Raw genomic sequence first — 26710 nt, 5'->3', positions numbered from 1 at the left:
GACTTTCTACGCCATTTCTCTTTGTATCACCAACTGTATCTGACAACCTGGAAAGGTAACACCAGAACTAATCTCTGTAAGCCACATTGAGCCTGCAAATAGGTGGGAAAATGTGGGGTACAAATGCAATAAATAAATAAAAATACATAAATAAATACATTTTCACCCCCTTGCTAACTCTCGCCTCAGTTGTAGGGCACTGCACATGTACTAACGGGCCGATCCCTTTATAAAGAAGGTTCTTTCCTTTCAAAGAATATCAAAGAAACCAGACATTAAGGAAAACAAGCTGTCGCAAATACTAATTCAAGCAATGCTTGGCTTGTAACAAAACCTTTCCTGGCCTCAGTTTATGAATAGCTGGGTTTCAGGAAAATGTTACTCATCATGTTAACACATGAAGCACTTTAGGGCAGGAGCTGTCAAACACGGAGATTCAGGATGCATTATGTACAACTGTGCTTATGGACCTTCTCCTGGAGGCATAGCTGGCCAGTTGATGAGGTAGAGATCCATACCATGGACCTTCAATATATGCACTGGAGTAGGGGATCCAACTAAAAATATATTATTTTTAGTTGGATCCTTCTTCCATTTTCTGAAGGATTTTCTTTTACCTCTAATAGCTTCTTTCACCTCACTTTTTAACCACGCCAGCTGTCGTTTGTCCTTTCTTCCTCCTTTTTTTAAATACATGGAATATATCTGGTCTGTGGTCCCAGAGCATAAGCCTTTCTGGTGCCCTTTAGCAGAAAATAGGTAGAAGAAAAATTCTTTAAAGCCTTTTCTTAGTTTCTAAATGTCTTCTTATGTGTCAATGTGGAATTTAAGAACCATTGGAAAAGAGGGATAAACGTAACAGCTTACTGTGTGTATTTTGCTATATGTGATTGAGACTGGAGAAACAGATCTTTAGCTGGGAAAGGAGGGGTGATGCATGTGGCACAGGTGTCTGCCTCCTGGCAAGCTTTTTGAGAGAATGCTGATTTCAGAGGGAGATTGGGCCCAACTGCAGGGAGAAAGACAAAGATTAGTTGGTGGGATGAATAAGAGGACAAAGATCTCGCCTGGGAATGGCTTAATCCTTTCTTCTAATTACCACCTGAATTTCCTGGTCTTGGTTCACAGAGCCAAAAACTGCAGTGAACTACTCTAGTCCTAAACTTTAATTCTAATTTCCAAAATTAATGCGAGATACGGTCTTTTATCACTAATGGGAAGCTATTCAAGTTTTACATTGTGATTCAGAAAGCACCTAGGGGCAATTCACAGCATAGCATGCCACTATGTTCTTGGAAATCTCCATTTACTTCATCGTGTACCAGCAGGGTAGGAGATCCTGAAATCTTCTCTGCATTTAAGAGCTGAAACTGTCTTATGCTTGCTCTTCCCAGTTCACTTCCTGCCTCACACTCACCTTTTTTTTTTTTATTAATTAGGGGAATCCTACCTAGAAGTAAATGGATATTTAAACAGCTGTATTAGGTAACAACTGATTCCACATCACCCATGTAACTTGATCGAGTTTGCACATTAAAAAAAACCCTCCTATTCTAATGCACGATGCCATTTGCAGTTCTGCATTTCTTATTAAAATACAAGGCCATGAGATTCTAAGAGTTAAAATAAGAGAAGTGGGCTAAAAGCATAAAGGTCATTGGAGCTCAACAGCTTTTTGTGCGTCTTTAGAGGTTGAGCACCAATATAAGCTGATTTGTTTTATACTCGTTCTTATGAATATTCCATTGGCTTTACAGAACCCCTGACGAAGGCCTGGGTGCCGAAACAAAGCCTGTGTTGGGTTCAGTTCGTCAGCTTTGGATCAATAAACTACTGCTCTGATAGTCTTGAAGATTATGGTTGGCATCTTCCACTCCTGTGTCCATTTGTTACTGTTTGTGGAAGAATTCTTTTTCCCATTTGCGTTGGTTTATTATAAGCCGAACACCACACTTGCTGACTAATGTCCAAGAGGAGGTAGTGAAACCTAACAAATGACAGAGGAGAGAAGTGCAGGGTTTCAGCTTCTGTATTGAAGCTCTTGACGTTGAGGAGTTCCTGAATTGGCCAATGTAGGAATCTAAAAATGACTCACTTGCTGCTCCTCCTTACCTGGAGCCAGTGCTCATTCTCAGTATCTTCCTAAGCAAGTACCTACATTACAGAAGAGTTACAGTGTCTTAAACCTTAAAGCTTCTGTATTGAAGCTCTTGACGTTGAGGAGTTCCTGAATTGGCCAATGTAGGAATCTAAAAATGACTCACTTGCTGCTCCTCCTTACCTGGAGCCAGTGCTCATTCTCAGTATCTTCCTAAGCAAGTACCTACATTACAGAAGAGTTACAGTGTCTTAAATCTTAAATATTGTGTCTTGTTGTTTAAGTTAACTAAATAACAAAAATCCGCAAAATGCAACAATATGGAACTGTGCTGTAATACAAAATAATAGTGTAAAAAATGGGAAGGAAAAGACTCAAAGTAGCTCAAAACCAAAACCAAGGTTTAAAGAGCTATACAGCCTGGGGGCAAGTCTGCATCTTGAAACATCCACCTAATGCTGCCATGAAGATAAGATGCGTGGAGATGAAAGGGTAGATGTGAAGCGTCTGTTTATGCTTTCCAAAAATACTAGGACTAGGGGGCATACGATGAAGCTACAAAGTAGTAAATTTAAAACAAATCGGAGAAAATATTTCTTCACTCAAAGTGTAATTAAACTCGAATTTGTTGCCGGAGAATGTGGTACAGGCGGTTACCTTAGCAGAGTTTAAAAAAAAGGTTTGGACGGCTTCCTAAAGGAAAAGTCCATAGACCATTATTAAATTGGACTTGGGGAAAATCCAATATTTCTGGGATAAGCAGTATAAAATGTTTACTACTTTTTGGGGATTTCACCAGGTATTTGTGACCTGGATTGGCCACTGTTGGAAACAGGATACTGGGCTTGTTGGACCTTTGGTCTGTTCCAGTATGGCAATACCTATGTACTTGGGATTCTGAATGGAATCTTGCTACTCTTTGGGGTTCTGCATGGAATCTTGTTATTCTTTAGAATTCTAGAATCTTGCTACTCTTTGGGGTTCTATTTGGAATGTGACCTGGATAGGCCACTGTAGGGAAACTAGATGCTAGGCTTGATGGACCTTTGGTCTGTCCCAGTATGGCAATACTTACGTTTCCTTACTTTTTTTGAGCATTATACACACAGAGATTGCATTTGTTTGTCATATGAAGACACTGCAGCTTCGGGAAGGTTTTTGCCTGTGATGAAGTAGAGATCCATACAGATCCATTTAGAGATCTACAGAGATCCGTATAGCTCTTTAAACCTTGGTTTTGAGCTACTTTGTGGCTCTTCCTTCCCAGTTTTCACACTATTATTTTGCATTACAGCAGAGTTCCATATTGTTGCATTTTGCGGGTTGTTTATAAGTTCTACAGCCAAAGAGCATTTTGGCATGTCGTTGCTCAAATCACATCAAGAATTTGGAGCTCTCTGGCATGGTTGTCCAGGAAAGTGCATGAAAGCAGAATGGTGCTTACCACGTTCTTTATGATCTCGTCCTTCCCGTCCTGCCTCTGCACCTTCAGCAAGTGGTAGCAGAAATCAAAGAGATCAAAGCGACGCTGCTGGCCCAGAAGAACAATGACCGCACAGCCGGCCCAGTTTAGACCATCTCCAAAACACTGCCTGCACACCGAGTGGAAAGAAACAGGGAGAGCAGAGAAAGAAGCAAAAGCAGGGGAGAAACAGGTGGAAAGGCGAGGAACAGAGACGCACGAGGGGAGAGAGTGACAGAGGAAGAAGAGAAGGAAGGAAGAACCAAGTTTAAGAAAAATGTTAGTACACAATACAGAAAGACGGAGGAATCAAAGCAAAACTTAAATAAGCTTTATATTTTAAACAGGGCAGAGATGTACAGAGTGGCAGGTACAACTCTGGCCACATTACTGGGAAGACTAGATGGACCATACAGATCTTTTCCTGCCATTATTTAAGATTTTGCCGTGTTCCATGTTTCCTGTATCTGTTTGAAGACAGGAAAGAGGGGGCCAATCTCCAACTGGGGCAAGGAAGGAGAATGGAGGAATTTCAATACTGGGAGCTTTATTAAAAAAAATATCCAAAGGGTGCATAGGGTGGGCGGGAAGGGGTTGGACTGCTTATTTTAAAATTTTAGAACAATGTCAATAATTGTGAGGAAGGCTATAAATTTAGGACTGCTATAGCAGCACCTGTTTTTTTTTGGTCAAGTTGGGTACTTAGTGTTGAAAGTCAGTGCTAACCAACTGTCTCCTCAGTCCCTGAGGATGACTAAAATTTGGCTGGCTAAATCTTGCTCCCTTATTACACTTAGAAGGCTAAATTTTACACAGTGTAGCCAAAAAATTGATTTAGCTTACTCCTTATTTGCCAGCTAGCTCCCTTATTGTATATTACATGCAAGTACATCACCAGGGATGGCAGTAAATGTATTCAAAGTGCCACAAAACATGATTCTGGGGACACCAATCACCATTTTAAAGCACAGCTAAAAAAATTCCATCCAATGACAGGGCCAGCCCTGCCACTAGGTAGACTACAGGTGCCTGCTTATGGCAGAATTTGGGGTGGGGGGGGTGACAGCACAGCCTCCGCATGGCATGAGAGCAGCGCTGTAATGATGCTCTCAAGACTGCGTGGGCTCTTTCTGTGCAGGTCAGTGCTTAAGCGCTGCCAGGCTCTGCTTCCTCTGGCAAGAAGTTTGAGGTGGGAGGGGTGGGAACCTGTAGCCCTTGTGTAAGGATCTGTGTTCATGGCCCCATGCCATGCTGTGTTTCTTTTTACTTCAATAAAGGGTTCTGGAACAGTAGCATGGCAACTGCCCAGTGAAGGGAGGATAATGGGATGCTGTACAAGGGGAAGGGGGGTGTGAAGGTGTAGCTGTTTAAAACCTATGGGGGAAGGGAGAGGAGATTCTGATCACCTTGAGGGGTAGGTAAGAGAAGAGGAAGATGCTGGGAATGGAGAGACAGGCAGAGAAAAGAAGTGAGAGATGCTGGACACCTTGAGGGGAGGAAGGGGAAGGGGATATGTTGGATTATGGAGCAGGGGGTAGGGTTAGGGTCTTGAGCCACTCCAGGAGGGGCACTTGACTGAACATTCATCTAGGGCAACAGGTACCCTTGGGCTGGTCCTATTCCGTGACCAATATTCCAGAGTCACAGCTGCTAAGGCTTCTTCAAATCTGCCATTGATTGATGCATGCATTTGTCTACAGGTGAGTCAAAAAAAGTAATCCCCTAGTTTTTTTTTTGCTATTTTCTCAGCAACCGCTTGGAAGTGACAGACTTCTTAGCGTAACTACCCAGCGATTTTCACACGTTCAAAAATGTTTGCACTGTAAAACTACCATATTTGAAAAAAACAAAACAAGGTACCAGCCTACTGTTAATGCAGTCACAATGACATAGACTTTTGTCTGGGGAGCAAATGTTCGGAGACGTATCTACAAGCTCCACCCAAAGCTGTAAACAATCGCCAAACTCAAGGAAGCACTGCAGGTGATCTGGACGGCTTGCAACAGGGACCAATGGACAAGGATATTAAGAACTTCCCAAAGTGACTGAAAGCCTGTGTTAAAGCTCGGGGTGGACACTTTGAGCATTCACAGTGACTACAAAATTCTGACACATTGTTAATTGTATCATTTGAATGAGGTTATTTTACTGTGTTCTAGGAACATTTTTAATACACAAAAATCACTAGGTAGCAACGCTAAACTGTCAGTAACATCAACACAGCTTAAGATAATTAAATGTTGCTTAACAGTAAAAATTAAGTATGACGACTAAAAAAGTACGTAAAATTTCTCGTTGAAATTCAAAACACTTGCTGAGAAAACAGCAAAAAAAAACAACCCCAAAACTCTAGGGGATTACTTTTTTTTTGCATCACCTTGTATACCCAAAGCTCATATCAACAACTAAACATCTAACTAACATGTCAGAAAAAAAAAGGCTCCAATTATGAGATGAGAAGGAAGTTATTATGAATATACAACTTCATAATGAGAAATGAGTCAGGAAGAATTATGAGATATAAATCTAAGCATCTACTTTGCACGAGAAGGCAGTTATTAAGAATACACCATTCATAATGAGAACACAGATATGAGTCAGGAAAAATTATGGGATAGCAATCTAAGCTTCTATCTTCACAACGATTCTCTGTGTAACCTTGGTTAAGTCTTCCCATGTCTTAGTTTACACTCGACTATAATTTAGTCCTTTAGAAGTTGAGATGCAGCTGATTCATCACTAGTGATCAGAAAGCTCCCTTTTGTCCATTATGAATGTACACACAATATTTTCTGCAGCTGGAAGTCCATTCCAGCAGTGTTTCTCAAGTTCAGTCCTGGAGTACCCCATATGCCAGTCACGTTTTCAGGATACCCACAATAAATATGCATGAACTTGATTTGCATATTCATTGTGTATATCCTGAAAACCTAACTGGCAAGGGGTACTCCAGGATCGGACTTCGGAAACACTGCATTACAGCATACGGAACCAGTCTATATGCCTAACTCCGTAGGAGTGAAGGAATGGCTTAATGTCTAGAGCAGTGGGCTGAGACCCTGGGAAAACATGTTCAAATCGCACTGTGGCTCCTTGTGATCTTGGACAAGTCACTCAACCCTCCACTGCCTCAGGTACAAAGAGGCTGTAAGCCCCCCAGGGACAGGGAAACACCTACTATACTCAAATGTAACTCACTTTGAACTACTGAGAAAAGCATAATTCTCTACTAAGATTTCCAAAATGTATTCCTAAATAAAGAAAAATTAGGAACTCAAGTATTTTATAAACCATCAAGACCACAGTGCAATGTTCATTAAACTGGCCAATGGCAAGAGACATGTTTACTTTTGTACCCTCTAAATTGGAATAAATGTACTTTATTTTTTTTTATTTTTTTTAAATTCACTCTTAAGTTGTCTGACTCCTTAGTTAACCATTGCCCGGCATAGCATACCATTGCCTTAACAGCAAAGCACAGCAGCGAAGATTTCATACCCATTTAGCTTTAGCAAATTTCTGAAGAAAATACCTTCAGTTTCTCTTTGAAAGTTCACTACATATTTTCATAGGGTCAGATGGGGGCAAACTACATGAATATAGTTGAATATTCAATATATGTACATAGTTTTCTCCCCCCATCAGGTTACACCTTCAGGCGGTCCTGTTTTCAGCCTCTTCATACTACTGTGAGACAATTTTCAAAGGAAAATCCTCATGGAGTCTCCTTTTGAAAATTCCACAGCAAACATAGTAAACATAGTAGATGACGGCAGAAAAAGACCTGCACGGTCCATCCAGTCTGCCCAAGAAGATAAATTCATATGTGCTACTTTTTATTTGTACTGTCCTCTTCAGTGCACAGACCGTATAAGTCTGGCCAGCCCTATCCCCGCCTCCCAACCACCAACCCCGCCTCCCAACCACCAGCTCTGGCACAGACCCTATAAGTCAGCCCAGCACTATCCCCACCTCCCAACTACCAGTCCCGCCTCCCACCACCAGCTCTGGCACAGACCGTATAAGTCTGCTCAGCACTATCCCTGCCTCCCACCACCGGCTCTGGCACAGACCGTATAAGTCTGCCCAGCACTATCCCCGCCGCTCAACTACCAGCCCCGGCACAGACCGCAATGATGCACATGAGCTAAAGAATGTGCAGGGACATCAAATTAAAGTCCCCATCTGCATTATCCCAGGCCTGCCCTACACTGCCCCTTTTACTCACAGGAGAGAGATTTTCAAAAGGGTCTTTTCCATTTACCTGCACAAATTCCCTTTGAAACTTCCCTCGTAGCAGCTAAATATAGTTTGCACAGCGATACTAGGTAGCTGGGCAAATTTCAAACAGGGGATGTAGTTTTCTAACTCCATGGTTAGTTTTGCTTTATTATTTTGCTTTAGGTTCAGTAACTTCTGCATTAAATTGGTTGGTGCGTCCAGCTTACTATGGACTTTTTTTTTTTTTGCATTTTAATGGACTTCTTTTTATAATTTATAGTGATCGCATTTCTCTAGCTGCACGGGCTGGCAGGACTCACTCTGCAGTGAATTCGTTAGTCCCCACAGGGATGCAGTACACAAACTGCATGGCGCTCCACAGCCGATGGAACTCCATGCACTCGTCCACGTGCATGACGCCGTTCGTTGGGGGAGGGCCTCGCCAGATGGCATCCTGCAAATAACTCCGTATCCGCGTCAGGATCACCTCAAACATGGATAGTCCGCAGCACAGCCGCTCCTTGGTCAGCAGGTCACCTTCCCGAGCGATGGCTATTTGCTGAAATTGGAGAATGAAAACACAGAAGGTTCAAGGTTTGATAGTCATGGAAAGACGGGTCTTTATATGCCCAAAATGTAGCCAAATGCTATTCTGTAAATAAGAACATTACCTTACATAGTGCATATTTTACATGTAGGCATACACAGAGTGTGGTGGGTGGGGCTTCACATAACTTATAGAATACTGTACAATGTGTGTGGATATCTCCTGTATTTAGGTCTCTTTTTCCCCTACATTTGGCATTACTCAAGGTTCCATATCATCCCCCATTCTATTTAAAATTTTCCTTTCATCCTTGCTTACTTTGGCCCAGTCTCTAGATTTTACATTATATGTTTATGCTAATGATATATAACTTTTCTCAGTAATAGACCATTTCATACCTTCTGTCCTTACAAGTATCAATGATAACCTTTGTAAAGTAAAAAGTGATTACAAGAAAACCATCTTATTCTTAACTCTGACAAACCTAAGCTATTACTTTTTACTAACCATAAGCCTAGTCGATTCTGTTTACCCATCTGTCTTTGTAATACTAGGGGGTCCTTTTACTAAGGTGTGCTGAAAAATGGCCTGCGGTAGTGTAGATGTGTGTTTTGGGCGCGCGCAGAATTATTTTTTTTAGCGCACCTACAAAAAATGCCTCTTTTTGGCAAAAATGGATGTGCGGCAAAATGAAAATTGCCTGGCATCCATTTTGGGTCTGAGACCTTACCGCAAGCCACTAATCTAGCGGTAAGGTCTCAATGCAGTAACCAGGCGGTAATGGTCCACGTGTGTCAAATTCCACTTGACGCGAGTAGCTGCCGCGCGTCAGAAAAGAAAAAATATTTTTCAGACGTGCGTAGCGGACGCGTGCCAAAATTGAAATTACCAGAAGGGCCACGCGGTAACTCCAATTTGGCACACGCTGGCCACATGTAGGTGCCTATGCAGCTTAGTCACTCATTCTTGTTGCACTTATCGATACTAAACTTTCATGTCAGTCTTAAACAGGACAGGTCGTACAATGTTCCATGTTCGCCTTATTCGTTCGGTTCAATCTCTCTAACATTCCTCAGCATATCTTAGTACACTCGCTCATCATATCACAAATTGACTATTGTAATTCATTATACAAAGGCCTTCGGCTCAAGGATCTACACCGCCTACAATTAGTACAGAATACTGCCACTTGAATAATTCATAAAGCTGAAAAGTTTGATGATATTACACCACATTTGAAGGCATCTCATTGGCTCCCTTGTCACAAAATTACATAAAAGCTCCTCTTACTGGATTTTAAAACCTTGGCTTCAAAAAGAACCTCCTTATCTATATTGCCTCCTGCTACAATACACTCCCTCCCGTATCCTACGCTCATAAGATCAGAATTTGCTCATTTTACCAACCTACAAACAAGTTCTTCATAAGCATACTGGTGCCTCAATCTTTTCTGTACAAAGACCATATTTTTGGAATCTTCTACCGATTTCTTTGCAACTTCAGACACCATTACCGACTTTCAAGACGGACCTTAAGACTTTTTTTTTTTAATTTCAAGATGCATTTAGTCTCCATTTTTTGTCCGTTTTACTGCCTTTTCTGAATCACTAAGGGGTCCTTTTACTAAGCTGTGGTAAAAAGTGGCCTGCGGTAGTGTAGGTGTGTGTATTGGGCACATGCTGGGACAGTTTTTACCGCATCTACAAAAAATGACTTTTTTAATGGGAAGGGAAAAGGGCCTGTGGTAAAAATGAAACCACTGCACGCCCAAAACCGGCCTGAGACCTTAACACCACCCATTGATCTAGTGGTAAAGGCTCACGCGCTTGATGTCATGTGCGATGACCAATCATCAAGCGCCAAGTGCTGATTACCACCGGAACCGGCGCGTAGGAAGAAAAAAATAAATTCATCCATGTGTTACGGGTGTGTGCCAAATCTGAAGCTACCGCAAGTGGGTGTGCTGACCTGGCGGTAGTCTCATTTGGGAATGCGCTGCACATGCGTAGGGACTACCGCGGCTTAGTAAAAGGGCCCCTGAGAGCATCCATTGTCCCCCCCCACCTTTTTTTTTCTAAAAATATGGGAGTTCCTCCCTCCTTCCGTCACATTTCAATGTTTGTCTATGTACACACACTATACCTCTTTTTCTATTATATTACCGATGAAGTTGTGAGCCGACTAGATGGTACCCCGACTGGCGGATTAGTAAATCCTAATAAACTTGGAAACCTTATGGCTGGATTAACTGCTTACACTTAACTGGATAGGTGTATATACCCGGGTATGTTATATTCTATAAAGAAAAGTAGACACCTACTTACCTTTATAGAACAGGGATCCTAGTGCCCCCCCCCCCAGGCGCCTATAAATGCACACCAATACAGAATTACCCCTGAAATGACCAGTCCTTTATATCTGCAACAGAAAGACATTCCGCCCGATATTTAAAACCATTTAACTGGTTAGGAACTGCTCCTGGCTGGTTAACTAACTAGCTATCCGGCGATATTCGGCAGGAGATTTATTTTACTTTTTATTTTTGTTACATTTGTACCCCGCGCTTTCCCACTCATGGCAGGCTCAATGCGGCTTACATCACCCGTTATCTCCCACTGAATACTACCGGTTAGCGCTACACGATATAACTGGCTATCCGCTAATATTCAGCATGTCACCAGCTAAGGTTGGTGGCCAAATTAGGTCACTGAAATAGCAAGCCTATCTTTGGCCGGTTTCATTTAACCGGCCCGTGCTGAATGTCAGACTTGGCCAGTTAAGTTGAAACCGGCCAAAAATAAACCAGATATTCAATGCCAGTCACCGGAAACACCCCGACATTGAATATCCAAGGCCTAGTGTCAACCGTGGGAGGCAGCTCGGATACCTCCCGTGGTCTGAATATCGACCCCACGTTGTTTACTGGGGGCTCGCTATTCAAAATGATTTAACCGGGAGGAGGGGAGAAACTGATTTCTGTAAAAAAAGTCACACAGGGTGCCCCACAGGTGCTATCTGAAGCAACCACTCTTTGCTCCACTGTTTGTTCTGCCTTCAGGAGGTCAGATATTGAAAAAAAAAAAAAAAAAAAAGACTTCCTGACTCTACAAAGTAGCACTGCACGTCTTTTCTTAATAAACTGACTGGGAATAACCCCATCTCCAGGATCTGTTTCTGCAACAGTCCCTGCCCCAGCTACCCTGATGAATACAGAATTCAAGTAAAAACTTATCAAGCTACCTGTCTGTGTATCTTAATGCATGACCTGATTTCCAGCACCCCATTCTTCAACAAACTATATTGGTCTGGAGCTTACTTCAGTAAATATCTGAATGGGTGGACCTGCTCAATCAACAAGGACATCCTTGCAGTCAGAAAACTCCACCTTCACACTGAGCAAATAGAAAGGAAACCACAAAGCAGTTCATTCTCAGAATCACAGAGGAAGGCATTTACTGCAGAAGTGTGTTAGGGAGGGAAGGAGCAGTATGGACCAATTCAGGGGAGAATCACAGTACCCTGGTCTGCTTTTTCAGCCACAGAATGCTCGGATGATGCAAAAAGTCTCTGGTCTAATATCTCCCCCCTTTCTCTGCATTCTAATTATTATCCTTTTTGTGGGGTTTAGACTTTTCATTGGGCAGATGACAAACAGAACAGCAGCAGCAATGTACAGACAAATCCACTGGAACAAAATACAGAAATTGTCAGTTTTTCAAAGGATAAAGCAAACCATGCTTTTGATAGGGGTAGCACAGATACACGTCTGCTCCAACTAGCTCTGACCTCAGTTCACTCAAAAACTCAAGCCACAAACTGGTTTCTCTGTGCCTGTCTCTTCTGTCATTCAGCTTTCCTGACTGTGTGTTTGCTCACCTAGGTACTTCTTTATAAACTGTCAATTTACTGAACTGTCTGTGTTTAGAGGGAAAGTGGGTGGAGGGTGGAAGAGGTAAAGCCTGGTCACTCCTATCACATGAAACTTTATGCGATACAATCCTTACTTGTGGGGTTCCCAGTCTCTCAATTAAGGGTACGAGGTGGAGGGGAGCATATTTGGCTTCCAGTCGTTTCATTCGGACTTCGAGGCGTTCCCCTTCTGTGAAGATAAGAGCAGGTGGAGGTACTAGAGCCAGGTTTTAGGCATGGCTGCCCACAGCCGTTAGCCTCCAGCTGGGTCTTTTAGCTTTTGAAATATAAGAACTACATTTGAGCAAATATCCATGTGTGGATCTTTCCTCATGGAGACGACAATACAGACCTTTAACCCAGTAAGTTAAACATCATTCCTTTACTGAACAGATAACACAGTGTGATGATAGCATAAAGAGCCGCAAAGTCATACGAGAAATTATAAAATGAGTGCAACATAGAAGCAATAAAAAGAAAAAACAGAGAAGACACAGACTTATGAGGTTGTAACAGGACTGTATCTAGCACAGGTGATTGCATAGATTGTATACTGATCCATTAATGAAGGACTTGCCCCAGATGCAGACAGTGCCTTCACAGCTTCTCTTACCTTTGATGAAGACTCTGGGTAGGATGTTTTGGAAGGGTGCAGCATGCAGCAAATCGCAGACTTCTTCCTGGGACTGAATGCAGAAGGGAAAAAAACTTTACAATTAATTCATTTCCAGCCATCAGCATTACAAGAAAAACATGTTCTGTGCACCATTTTGCAAGTAATCCTCATTCTGCTCCAGGCTATTAATTTTTCTCTGAAATATGATACAGTGGAAGACTTGGCTCTTGATGTCTAAGCTAACTGAGCATGCGATGTGGTCTCTGTGCCCAATGCCATTCACTCTGCATGTTGCCATACCTATCACTGGGCTAATGTTAACAATTTATGGAGAAACTTTTAAATAGCTTGCAAGCTTATTTACAAGGGGGAATCCCTCCACTCCCCCCCACCCCCGGAAGGAATTTTCCTTTGACAATTCTTACCGGTGAGAAGATCAGGGTTTCCTATCTTATTATAAACCATAAAATGATACTGCTTTGTCACCCTCTGATCACCCATCTATCTCTCCATGTTTCTCACCCCCCCTCACCATCTTCCCCATGAGACTATCATCGACACAGATATGTTCTGATATATATTATCATTTGCTCATTTCTGATCCCAAGAAGGGGGGGGGGTTACCTTTGACAGCTCATTAAAAAAATTTATATATATATACAGTGGGGGAAATAAGTATTTGATCCCTTGCTGATTTTGTAAGTTTGCCCACTGACAAAGACATGAGCAGCCCATAATTGAAGGGTAGGTTATTGGTAACAGTGAGAGATAGCACATCACAAATTAAATCCGGAAAATCACATTGTGGAAAGTATATGAATTTATTTGCATTCTGCAGAGGGAAATAAGTATTTAATCCCTCTGGCAAACAAGACCTAATACTTGGTGGCAAAACCCTTGTTGGCAAGCACAGCGGTCAGACGTCTTCTGTAGTTGATGATGAGGTTTGCACACATGTCAGGAGGAATTTTGGTCCACTCCTCTTTGCAGATCATCTCTAAATCATTAAGAGTTCTGGGCTGTCGCTTGGCAACTCGCAGCTTCAGCTCCCTCCATAAGTTTTCAATGGGATTAAGGTCTGGTGACTGGCTAGGCCACTCCATGACCCTAATGTGCTTCTTCCTGAGCCACTCCTTTGTTGCCTTGGCTGTATGTTTTGGGTCATTGTCGTGCTGGAAGACCCAGCCACGACCCATTTTTAAGGCCCTGGCGGAGGGAAGGAGGTTGTCACTCAGAATTGTACGGTACATGGCCCCATCCATTCTCCCATTGATGCGGTGAAGTAGTCCTGTGCCCTTAGCAGAGAAACACCCCCAAAACATAACATTTCCACCTCCATGCTTGACAGTGGGGACGGTGTTCTTTGGGTCATAGGCAGCATTTCTCTTCCTCCAAACACGGCGAGTTGAGTTCATGCCAAAGAGCTCAATTTTTGTCTCATCTGACCACAGCACCTTCTCCAAATCACTCTCGGCATCATCCAGGTGTTCACTGGCAAACTTCAGACGGGCCGTCACATGTGCCTTCCGGAGCAGGGGGACCTTGCGGGCACTGCAGGATTGCAATCCGTTATGTCGTAATGTGTTACCAATGGTTTTCGTGGTGACAGTGGTCCCAGCTGCCTTGAGATCATTGACAAGTTCCCCCCTTGTAGTTGTAGGCTGATTTCTAACCTTCCTCATGATCAAGGATACCCCACGAGGTGAGATTTTGCGTGGAGCCCCAGATCTTTGTCGATTGACAGTCATTTTGTACTTCTTCCATTTTCTTACTATGGCACCAACAGTTGTCTCCTTCTCGCCCAGCGTCTTACTGATGGTTTTGTAGCCCATTCCAGCCTTGTGCAGGTGTATGATCTTGTCCCTGACATCCTTAGACAGCTCCTTGCTCTTGGCCATTTTGTAGAGGTTAGAGTCTGACTGATTCACTGAGTCTGTGGACAGGTGTCTTTCATACAGGTGACCATTGCCGACAGCTGTCTGTCATGCAGGTAACGAGTTGATTTGGAGCATCTACCTGGTCTGTAGGGGCCAGATCTCTTACTGGTTGGTGGGGGATCAAATACTTATTTCCCTCTGCAGAATGCAAATAAATTCATATACTTTCCACAATGTGATTTTCCGGATTTAATTTGTGATGTGCTATCTCTCACTGTTACCAATAACCTACCCTTCAATTATGGGCTGCTCATGTCTTTGTCAGTGGGCAAACTTACAAAATCAGCAAGGGATCAAATACTTATTTCCCCCACTGTATATATATATATATATATATAAAGTTAGTCTAATAAAAAAGGTATCTTATTTTCTTTATTTTGTTTTATTTCTATTTATTACCTTACTGGTGAGAGAAAGTGGGTGGAGGGTGTGACTGAGGCCTATAAAATCTTAAGTGGTGTGGGGCGGGTAGAGGCGAATCGATTTTTAACTCATTCAAAAAGTACACAGACCAGGGGACACTCAATGAAATTGCATGGAAATACTTTTAAAACAAGTAGGAGGAAATATTTTTTCACTCAAAGAATATTTAAGCTCTGGAACTTGTTGCTGGAGGATATGGTAACGGCAGTCAGAATATCTGGATTTAAAGGTTTGGACAAATTCCTGGAGGAAAAGTCCATAGTCTTGTTATTGAGATGGACATGGGGGAAGCTACTTGCTTGCCCTGGGATTGGTAGCATGAAATGGTGCTACTAATTGGTTTCTGCCAGGTACTTGTGACCCAGATTGGTCACTGCTGGAAGCAGGATACTGGGCTAGACGGATCATTGCTCTGACCCAGTATGGCTATTTTTATGAAGCAGCAAAGGAATACAAACTCTCCTCCATCACACAGCAGGGAATGCTGGATTGACCAGATTTTTTTTTTAAATCAGGACAGGTTATTTGATTTATTTATAAAGTTCTTATATCTTGCCTGTGTACTAATTTAAGCTAGCGATGATCCCTCACTCCTGCAATTATCCACCCTTGAGAGAAAGAAAAGCCCATTTTGGGGGCATTGGGTTGTTATGAAGATGGGCGAATACCAATTCTGTGCACGTAGAATTACAGTCACGTAGACAACAAATTGTCACACAGCATAGCGATTTAATCAGCACGCTCAGCTGCCCAGACTGCCAGGGACCTGCAGCTCTTAATTACATGTCTTCTTTTACCAGTTTAAGTGGTCATTCCAAGAAATGAGGTGTCTGTGTGATTGTATAAGGCAATGTTTTCAGTCCTGCTGAGAAGCACAAAACAAGCTGAACCTCACCTTGCTTCAGTACAGCACAGACCACTAATGTGCTCTTATTCCAAGCAAGATCCTGGACACATCACTATGCTGGAGCATCTTGTTGACTTATTTTCTGTACACTGAACAAAGCAGAGCTGGTAAGAGCCCCTAGATAAGAATTCACAGATCCCTGGAGCACAGCATGTTATATTGAGACCACCAAGGAGGGATGTGCACAGGCATGGTCTATTTGGTTAATTTTCAATTTTTTTTACATTTTTACACAAGGAGCTGCAGTTAGGACTTAAAACTTCAAAACACAGTGGCAATTTATTTTCAAAAATATGCACGCTGTTTGAACCTGAAAAAGTACCTGTATTAAAACTGGGTCCAAGTCGCTGTTGGTACTGTTTGAAAAAAAAAAAAAACAGTTTTCAAAAGTGAAAATATGCAGGTGCTCCTGCAGGTAAAAAAAAAAAAAAAAAGCATCCGTGGACTTTGCTGTAACCTGGGCAGCGTGAAAAATCACCCCCAGTTTTTGAACATATCCAGTTTCAGAGTGGATGCCAGTCACTAAATTGTCCAGGTAGGGATCTATGATGCATTGCCTGCTGCAAGCACTGAATGAGGCTCTACAAACCCTTTTGTTATTTCTTGACGTCAAAAGAGTGTCTCGCTGAATGAAGCAAAGCAGATGGGAGCTCGCTGAGAAAAGACTAAATTCACATCAGCACCTGAACTAAAGAGAGTGAAGGCTGCAGGAAATGTGGGAGTACTCAGAAAAGAATAAAGGTTACTAAGAAGGAATTCCTGAAAAAAAAAAATATATATATGGACCAGTAGTGTAGCCACAAGGGCCTGGGCCCCCTCAAATTTTCCCAAGGCCCCTGGTTTTGCTGGCAGGGGTCCTCAACCCCCACCAGCTGAAGACTTGTCCAGCACCGGTCTCCGGCATGCTCAGTTTCACTAAAAGGAGTGTGCAGGACGTCAGAAAGAAGAGAGAGCAGGGCAGACAATGCGACAGCACCGGAGACCGGTGCTGGACAAGTTTTCAGCTGGTGGGGGTTGGAGACCCCCGCCAACCAAGGCACTTTGCTGAAGCAGTGGGTGGGGAGCGACAGACTAAAATGTGCCCCCCTACCTCAAGCTCTGGACCCTCCCACTGCGAGGTCTGGCTACGACTATGGACAGCTACAACCATGGAATGGAACAGGATTGTAGCTGTCTATTTTGTGGTGTAATGAAATTAAAGAGAAGTCCAGTGAGAAGAAAATAACCACATGAATGTCAAGTGGTTGGGGCTATGCACTGAAAGAGAGGAAAAGACCTGGAATGGATTCCGAGCTCCAGGCAGGGTGGGTCTGAAAATGGTTACGTACAGCACTGCAACAGCAGGTCTAAAAATCGGTAGGAGTGTAAAATGGAAGGCAAATACTGGACTCCTGATAATGTCCTGTAAGAAGGACAGCAATTTGCTCACCAGAGAAGATGCACCGGTTGTTTCTGGTGCACTTACCAAGGCTTGTTCTATGAGGAGACAGAAGAGAATAGCGTTTCCCACTTCTCGCAGACTCTGGAACACATCAGTCTTCAGCTCGGCGTACTCTATGATATCTTTCAGCTGGTGGTGAAAGAATTCCAAAATACCTAGACACAGGAAACAAGTGTGATCATCCCAGATGGAAAAGGAGTTCAGGCAGCACAACAAATTACCATGCAAAGCCTTGAATACCCAAATAGAACTCCCTCTTGGCACTTCCCCCAGAGAGCCCTGCGCGCTTCTCTCCCCCATGACACTTTCGCCCTGCACAGCCCTGTGCATGTTTCTCACCTGGAGACCCGTATTCATGTCTTGGCAGGCGGCATATTTTTGGCATCACTTCGATCAGAGTTTTCACATACTGTAGAATAGTACCTTGTAGCTGTCAAGGGAAGGTTGGAAATTTTAGATTGTCTAGTGACGTAGCTAGGTGGGGCCACGGGGGCCTGGGTCCCCTCAAATTTCTTCTGGGCCCCTGGTTTTGGTGGCAGGGGTCCCCAACCCCCAGCAGCTGAAGCCTTCATCCAGCGCTGGTCTCCAGCGCTGCCACATTGCCTTCCCTGTTCTTTGTTCTCCTTAAGTCCGGCACTGAATGTAGGCTTCAGCTGGTGGGGGTTGGGGACCCCCACCAGCCAAGGTATTTGCAGCGGTGAGGCGGTGGCGGAGGGGGGGGGGGGCGGTGAGGTGGCACACCTAAATGTGCCCCCCACCTCAGGCTCTGGCCCCCTCCTACCGTGAGGGTCTGGCTGCACCCCTGGAAATAAACCCCTACAGTAGCTTAAAAAGTAAAAAAAAAAAAAAAAAAGATAGTTTAAAAGTTTCACTTAACCTCTCTCCTTTTCTCCTATATATTTTGTCAGATCATATAAAATCTGAGCTGATGTGAGGACCCAGTGGGAATCTAAACATGCAGAGATGACAAGTGGTACTCACCAGGCTTTTGACTATTTTTAGCAGTTCTTCCATTACCACAGCAATGCCTTGGTACCCCAGCAGCCGGCAAATGGTCTTGAAATGTGGCGGTCCCACAAAGTTTCTGTAGGAGCTGTAGATGTGACTGTACGCAATGTTGAGTGGCTGCAGAAGACAGACACAGAAGGAATGGGTGAATGAGTGAGGAAATGCTGGGCAGCTTGGTAAAAGGACCCCTTAGGGGGTCTTTTACTAAGGCACGCTGGCGTTTTTAGCATGTTTTAAAAATAGGCGCGCGCTAAACGCTGAAGATGTCAATGTATTCCTATGGGTGCCTTTAGCGTTTAGCGCGCCCCTATTTTTAAAGTGTGTTAAAAATGCCAGCACGCCTTAGTAAAAGCCCCTCTTAGTTTCTTAAGAAACAACTGGAGCTGACAAATGATCCAGTTTTGAAAACACTATATAATTAATTGATTATTAAGATTTATTTACTGCCTTTTTGGAAAAAAATTTACTTAGCAGCATCTGACAGAACCAGAATCCTCCTTTTCCAGACCAAATGTGTCATATATGAACATACAGTATTAAAAGACTACCTCTCCTCAATTTAACCCACCTACCACAAATCTCCTTAGTGCCAGCCTGATATCTTGCACGAGTTTTTTTTTATTGCCTTAATTATGTACTACTACTACTGAAATATTTTCTTCTCTGGGTAAGTTAGTTCCCTTATCCTCCACAGATTTACTCCAGCTACCGTCTACATCCTGTGCATCACCTGTGAAAGCTTCTACCCCTCCAGCGACTTCTGCACAACATTCCACACTCTGGACAAAACCCCGCTGGCCTTGCATACCAGCACCACTATCTGGGCAGTGGCCTGTCTCTTATTTATCTGCTTTATGGCAGTCCTTGTCTACGGCTGTTTACAGTTCTGGTGCGCAAGATGCCAACCACAGCCTCAGCAGTACACTGCCAGCTCAGTGGAGCCTGTGGCTGATCACCATGCCTGGTCTGAAAGCTGCTTGAATTCAGGACTTGAGGAGGAATCTCTAGAGGTGCCCATCATGGCAGTATTGCTCAGGAACCCTGGTTTCAAAAAGGGGAGCCCACAGAGACTTCTTTATAGCTACTTTCCTCACAACAACGAGGAAGAGAGAGACATTTTGCTAATAACGCACTGAAGTAAAACAAAAACACAAGTAGACAAGGAAAAGATGAGAGAGGCAAAATCTGAGGTGAATCCTTCAGATTTAGTTGTGTGTTAAATAGAAAACTCTACTATTCTATGTACTCAGAGCCCCTTTTACTAAGCTGCAATAAAAGGACACCTGCACTAGCGTCCGTGCATGTTTTTGACATGCGCTAAGGCTCCCTTTTACTGCAGCGAGTAAAAGGCTTTTTTTTTTTTGGGGGGGGGGGGTATAAAGAAATATCCATGCGGTAAGTGGTTCACTTACTGCACAGCCATTTCAGGGGGAAGCACTTACTGCCACCCACCGAGGTGGTAGTAATTGCTCCTGCGCTAACCAGGCCGCACGGAGCACTGCCCGATTACCACCGGGTAAACACAGGCACTACAAAAATAATAAATATTTTTCTAGCGACGGAAATGGCATGCACTGGGGGTGAGAACTACCGATAGGCTGCTGCGGTAGCCCAGCAGTAGTTCCAGAATAGCGAGCGGTAAGCCCGCGTTGAACTTACCGTTGCTTAGTAAAAGACCCCCCCTCAATGAACATGCCCTTTCATTCTATAACAAGTCACCTAAAATGCGCATGAGCTATAGAATATTATTTATTTGTAGCATTTGTATCCCACATTTTCCCACCTATTTGCAGGCTCAATGTGGCTTACATTTTGCCGTGATGGCGATCGCCATTTCCGGGTACAGGATTACAAATGGTATTACATTAAGGTGCATACATACATGGTTAAGAAGAGTACATTGTGGTATTGCATAGTGGTTTCTGAGTAACCTTTTCTGGGTACAAAATTACAAATGGTTTTGCATTAAGGTGCATACATACATGGTACGGAGGAATACATTATGGTATTGCATGGAGGTTTCTGAGTGATCGTGAGTTGTAGCATAGGTTAGTTCATCGACTATAGAGTTATCATTTTCAACTTAGGAAATGAAGTGGTAGTGCGTATTGTGTAGCTTTCATTAATAGCAGTGAGGTTAAACAGTCAAGCGACAAGAGTTCGGTTTTGTCTAGTTCGTGTAGTCTATTTATTTTGTATATAGGATGGATCGTTATGTTCTTGAACAGGTCAGTTTTCAGTAGTCTATTGAAGATTGTTAGGTCATGTATTGTTTTTATGGCCTTCGGTAATGCGTTCCATAGTTGCGTGCATATGTAGGAGAAGCTGGATGCATATGTGGATTCATATTTTAGTGCTTTACAGCTGGGATGGTGGAGATTGAGGAATGTTCGTGATGATCTTTTTGCGTTCCTAGTAGGCAAGTCTATGAAGTCTGACATGTAGGTCAGAGCTTCCCCGTGAACAATTTTGTGGACCAGAGTGCAAACTTTGAATGCAATTCGTTCTTTTAAAGGGAGCCAGTGTAGTTTTTCTCTTAGGGGTTTGGCGCTTTCGTATTCCCAAATATGAGTCTGGCTGCTGTGTTTTGAGCAGTCTGAAGCTTCTTAATGACTTGTTCTTTGCATCCGGCATAAATGGAATTGCAATAATCTAGATGTCTCAGCACCATCGATTGTACCAGGCTATGGAATACTTCCCTTGGGAAAAAAGGTTTGATCCTTTTAAGTTTCCACATTGAGTGGAACATTTTCTTTGCAGTATTTTTCGCATGGTCTTCGAGTGTGAGATTTCGGTCAATTGTGACTCCCAGAATTTTCAGATTATCTGAGACCGGAAGGTTGTAGTCTGGTGTGTTTATGGTACTGGGTTTGTTTGTGTTATATTGTGAGGACAGAATAAGACAATGAGGCATATTTTCAAAGCACTTAGCCTTCCAAAGTTCCATAGGTTTCTATGGAACTTTGGAAGGCTAAGTGCTTTGAAAATATGCCTAATTGTGTCTTTTCTGCATTTAGCTTTAGTTGGAATGCGTCCGCCCATGAATTCATTATTTGGAGGCTTTGTTTGATTTCATTTGTGATTTCATTTAGATCATGTTTGAACGGGATGTATATCGTGACATCGTCTGCATAGATGCATGGGTTAAGTCCTTGGTTGGATAGCGATTTGGCTAATGGTGTCATCATTAAGTTAAAAAGAGTTGGTGAGAGTGGTTATATGCCTGATTGCTAGTTAGGTGCAGTGCGAGTTGTGTGTTCAGTGGTATTCTATAATATAGGAACGCAACTTGCTTGGCATGTAAATGTAAGGGGCATACACGTGGGCAGGGCTTGGGAGAGTCCCACATTTACGTGCATAACGTACAGAGAACACACTGCATTTATGCCTAATATTGACATGGCAATGTGGGTGCACCTAAATGCTGGCAAGTAAATGCCGACTTATGTTAGAATTCCATTACAGAATCTGGACGTCCAGATGCTGTCGTAAAATTAGCGCTTGGCACAGTACCCTTTATAGCACTGCTCCACCATTGTGGGTCAACCTATAAATATCATATAGAGGTTTGCCCAATTTCTGGAAACAGTGTTTATCTTTTGATGTACGTACGGGGTTTTCATACTGATATTTATATTACAATTTATGAAAATGTAATAAAAAATAAAATTGGAAAAAAAACCCACCCCAAAACCCACAATATGTTGAGAAAAGGATTAAATGGCCAGCTGATAAACCATAGGTAGTCAATATAATTTATAAACATAATTTCATAAGGCAAGATACAGTGAGTACAAAAATAAGGGTAAAGGCAGAAAAGAACAAAGACCAATAAATGCGAACTCCTCCACATATATCCAGAATTGTCTTTTAAATATTTGCTTGTTATACTTCTTTCATGCTTTACCATTATCATGTTACCCAAGATCCTCTGTAATTCTACATGTTTATTTCTTATATATCTCCACCATTCATGAAGTATAGTAAGCCACATTGAGCCTGCAAAGAGGTGGGAAAATGTGGGATACAAATGCAATAAATAATAATAAATAATAATAATAATAATAACTCTGTGATTCTCTAACAGGTTCTCATGCATTTGGGTGATTACTAATGGAAAATGATTCTCCTAACAAGGGAGCAATGGGGATGCTGCATTTGCTGGAGACCACAACTGAAGTGGACACAGCAAGCAGCTTTGCATTGTACTACAGATATATATATATATATATATATATATATATATATATATATATATATATATATATATATATTAATCCATTCCAACTGTGACAGCCAGCAGAGTATCATGCAAGCATCATAGGTTTCCTTTCAATAAATAAGTCAGTCAGTCATTCAATAAATAATCAGTCAGTCATTCTTAGAATTAACGTGTTCCTCATTTTTTGGTTACATTTTTCTCAAAAATTCTCCCTTCAATTTGATTGCATTGGCAAGCACAGGCACTACTGACCTTTGACCCATACAGGTAATAGGGCTGCACATTGGCAGGCTTGTCCCGCTGTGGCTCTTGTGTAAACGGAATAGCAGTGCGGACAAACCTAGAGACAAAACAATTTGAGTTAATCATGCCTTTTACACGGTCGTGTCAGTTTTATGAAAACAATAAGCCCTTTCAAATTTTTGATTTTCCCCCATTTACATTCACTTATAAATCTTTTAGCTCAGACAGCATCAGAAACCCTTAAAACATATGATGCACCATACTGAATCAGACCAAGGGGCCATCAATCCCAATATCTTGTGTTCAACAGTGGACATTTCAGTTCTCAAGTACCTGGTAGATCCCAAGGAATAGATCCATTCCTTACTACTCATGCCCACAGATAAGTGGTGTCTTCCCCAAGCCTACATAGCTAATAATGCTTATAGACTTTTCCTCCAAGAACTTGTGTACACTCCTGGTAAAGTGGGTTGTTTCCATGCCACCGCCATTAACAGCTTGCCAGCTACGAAAACATGGGTTACTAGCAGGGCTGTGGAGTCGGTACAAAAATCCTTCAACTCTGACTCCTCAGTTTATGGTACCTCCGACTCCTCAGTTTTTAATATGTATTTTTTTTGCATGTTGACTGAAAGAGTGCAGCATGCAAGGCTGCATGTTAATGTTTGGGTTTAAAATCTATGTCATTGTGACTTTTTATTTTATTTATTAAAGAAACTATAAATATTCATTAATTCTAAAGTTTAAACAAAAAAACACACAAAAAAAAACAATAAACATAACCTTGTTTTTTTATATCAAGTAGAAAGTCATCATAGCATTAGCAAGTATACAAATCTGGAACAACCACATCCTTTGGAAATTCTAGAACAACATCCTTTGGAAATTAGAACAAAATCAAAGTTAACCTACATAAACCAAAAACATTTGGAAACCTAAAACAACTTATATATTATTTAAACTTGGCATATATAGCTGTAGAATAGCTGTTAAACATAATCCAAAATTAACTAATATATTGTTCTTAGAAACAGAATTGCTTCTGCCAGATCCTCCTTCATAGAAGCCCGTAAATCTGATTTATTTTCAGTGCTGAAAACAGTCTTTCAACACTGACTTGGGTGGGTGGCATTGCTGTTACGGTTCTAGCTGCATCACTGACAATCTCTGGATAAACAATGATGGCTTCTTCTATAGTCAGTTTTGATGAGCGGTCAAACTTTTCCACTTCTTTTAATCCTTTAAAAAACTCTTGCATGAATTTCTTTATATGGACATTTACAGGTTGCTTTTCCATGCTTAACCGACATCGCTTTGCTTTTGAAGCTTCCATTTTGTCCAAATAGGCTTGAAAATTCTCTTCTTCATTTGAAGAGGATGAACCTGAGTTACCATTACCACCAGTATTTATAGCTTTAGCTTCATCCAGAGGTTTATGAGTTTCAGGTAGCAACCCTTTCATGCGAACTGCTATGTCATAGAGTGCCTGTTTTCCTGTAGCAATTTGGTCACTGCTCAACAAAATTCGGCTCATTGGATCAACATAAATAGCAGCTAAGAGAATTTGATTATCCAGCAAGAGCTCCTCTCTTTTCCTCATTGAAGATACAATGCCATCAGCAATTAACCCCCCACTTTTGTTAAGGTTATATATCAAGCCCTTCCATTCCAAGAAGAATTTACCTGGTGTTAAATCTTCATAATGCAGCTTCTTGGTAACAGCAAAAGGGTAAGAAAGTAGCCTAATTCTGTAACTTGAGCCCACTGGTTTTCTTCTAATGAAACATTTACATTGTCCAGTTCTTCAAGAAAGTCTTTTAGTTCAAGCAAACGCTTTATCATCAAGTAAGTGCTTCCCCAGCGCGTTGCTTGATCCAAAATGGCTCCTTTTCCAGCACGTCTCTTCAGAATAGCATCTGTTTTAGGGATCCTGGCTGCAACAGCTACTTGCCTCAACTTGCTAATTAGTGTAGCCGCATGACGATCCTTCAATCCATCTCTTATTGCTAGTTGCAGAGTATGAACAGCACAACGCATATGTTGAATGGTAATAAGCGTAGATGCTTCTTCAGCAATATCATCCAAACTTTCACAGCTTTCTTGAATTGCAGAACTGTCATCTTCTGATATTTGTATGCTGCTTTCTTCATCAACTTCCTTCATTTTTTTCAATTGTGCTTAACATATTTGAAGCATTATCAGTTACAATACATAGAATGTGTTCCCTTTTAATTTCAAAATCTTCTAAAACACCTTCCACTAACTTCTGCAGATACTCACTGGTATGATGTGCCTGAGTGTCCTTTACACCTAATGTCCGGGTTATTGTTTTTTTGTTTTCATCAGCAAATCTAACATTAATTGACTCTGTGACGTGTGCATGCATCCATTTTAATAAAGACAAAACGTCCCTTCAGACTTTTTCTTAGTTCTTCCTTCTTACATTTGGCCTCTTCAAGTATAAGTTTCCTTATACTTTCTCGTTCCAGAGAAACTCCAAGCTTTTTAGCCATTTCTCCATTTAAGCCTAAAAAGGCTGGTTGTGAAAAAAAAAGATAGTGGTATACTATTCTTTACTACCATTTCAATGATGCGGTTTTTAAATTTTTCTGGTGTCATTGTTATAGTAACTTTGTCAGTTGTAAAAAAATCTTGATAGTTGTGTCTGGCCTCCAGTAGATTTCTGATCTTTTATTGACCCTGAAGTAGATGGAATGTTTTCATTGCTATCTTTCTCATTCACAGCTTCTAACACTTTAGGATGGAAACGCTGCAAGTGTCTTTTTAAATTTGATGCTCTTGTAGGTGCATTTTTTTCATAACCACTGAAACTGCTAATTTTTGTATCACATGCTTTTTCACCATCATCATCTTCTACAATACATTGACATACATAATGTTTCCCATCTGTTGATATTGTAAAGTGTTCATAAACAGCAGACTTTGTCATGTTTCCTGACATTCTTTTTGCCATTGTGAATGGTGTGCCACTTCCACTAAAATATAAAGCTCTTCTTGCAGAGAGAGAGGAAGTTGGGTGGAGTCTCTCTACTGCCTTATCTGTGTGTGCTGAATGATCTTCTCTTGGAGCTTAAGTTCACTGTGGGGTCAGAGAGGAGGTGCTCTACAGCAGGTCAGTAAATGCAAAGGGAGACTGAGCAGAGGGAAGCTCTCCAGCAAAATAGTTCAGCTGGACTTCACACTAGTGAAACAACTAGGTACTAAGCTTTATTCACAACAGAGAAGTACTTTATTCAAAAGTATGAGGAGTCGGATTCAGTACATTTTTGCCGACTCCAACTCCGACTCAATGTACCCAAAATTGCTGCCGACTCCGACTCAGACTCCACAGCCCTGGTTACTAGTTTATGTATGGCTGGTTTCACCCCATAAGGTTTAAAGTGCAAGACACAATGGGCAATTCCACCAGATATGGAGCATATTTGGACTTAATTCAGCTATATCTTTTTTGAAAAAGCACAACCAGAACTGCACACAATTCTCAAGGTGAAGTTGCATCATGGAATGATACAGAGACATAACAACATTTGTTCTCTTATCCCTTTCCTAATAATTCCGAGCATTCTCTTTGCTTTTTGACCATCACCACACACTAAGCAGAAGATTTCAATGTAAATGTGTTAATCAGGTATCTGAAAATGACCTTTCCTAAATT

At 41.9% G+C, this 26710-nt stretch overlaps 1 protein-coding gene across 7 annotated transcripts in view; it reads right to left on the bottom strand.

The window, feature by feature from the left end:
* The window catches only part of CYFIP2 (cytoplasmic FMR1 interacting protein 2), a 107440-nt gene that overhangs the window by 8322 nt on the left and 72408 nt on the right, over positions 1-26710 (bottom strand). For all 7 annotated transcript variants that reach the window (XM_030211480.1, XM_030211481.1, XM_030211478.1 and 4 more), the window contains 8 exons: positions 23044-23131; positions 18543-18686; positions 17901-17991; positions 17586-17716; positions 12851-12923; positions 12333-12427; positions 8102-8340; positions 3543-3690 (listed from right to left, as the gene is read on the bottom strand). In XM_030211480.1, the coding sequence (XP_030067340.1) occupies positions 3543-3690; positions 8102-8340; positions 12333-12427; positions 12851-12923; positions 17586-17716; positions 17901-17991; positions 18543-18686; positions 23044-23131 (1009 nt within the window). The remainder of the gene's footprint in view (positions 1-3542; positions 3691-8101; positions 8341-12332; positions 12428-12850; positions 12924-17585; positions 17717-17900; positions 17992-18542; positions 18687-23043; positions 23132-26710) is intronic.

Source organism: Microcaecilia unicolor, chromosome 8, assembly GCF_901765095.1.
Source record: "Microcaecilia unicolor chromosome 8, aMicUni1.1, whole genome shotgun sequence".
NCBI classification, from domain to species: Eukaryota; Metazoa; Chordata; class Amphibia; order Gymnophiona; family Siphonopidae; genus Microcaecilia; species Microcaecilia unicolor.
The sequence above is the reverse complement of the archived record's forward strand: the minus strand, read 5'-3'. Positions and strand labels throughout refer to the sequence as shown.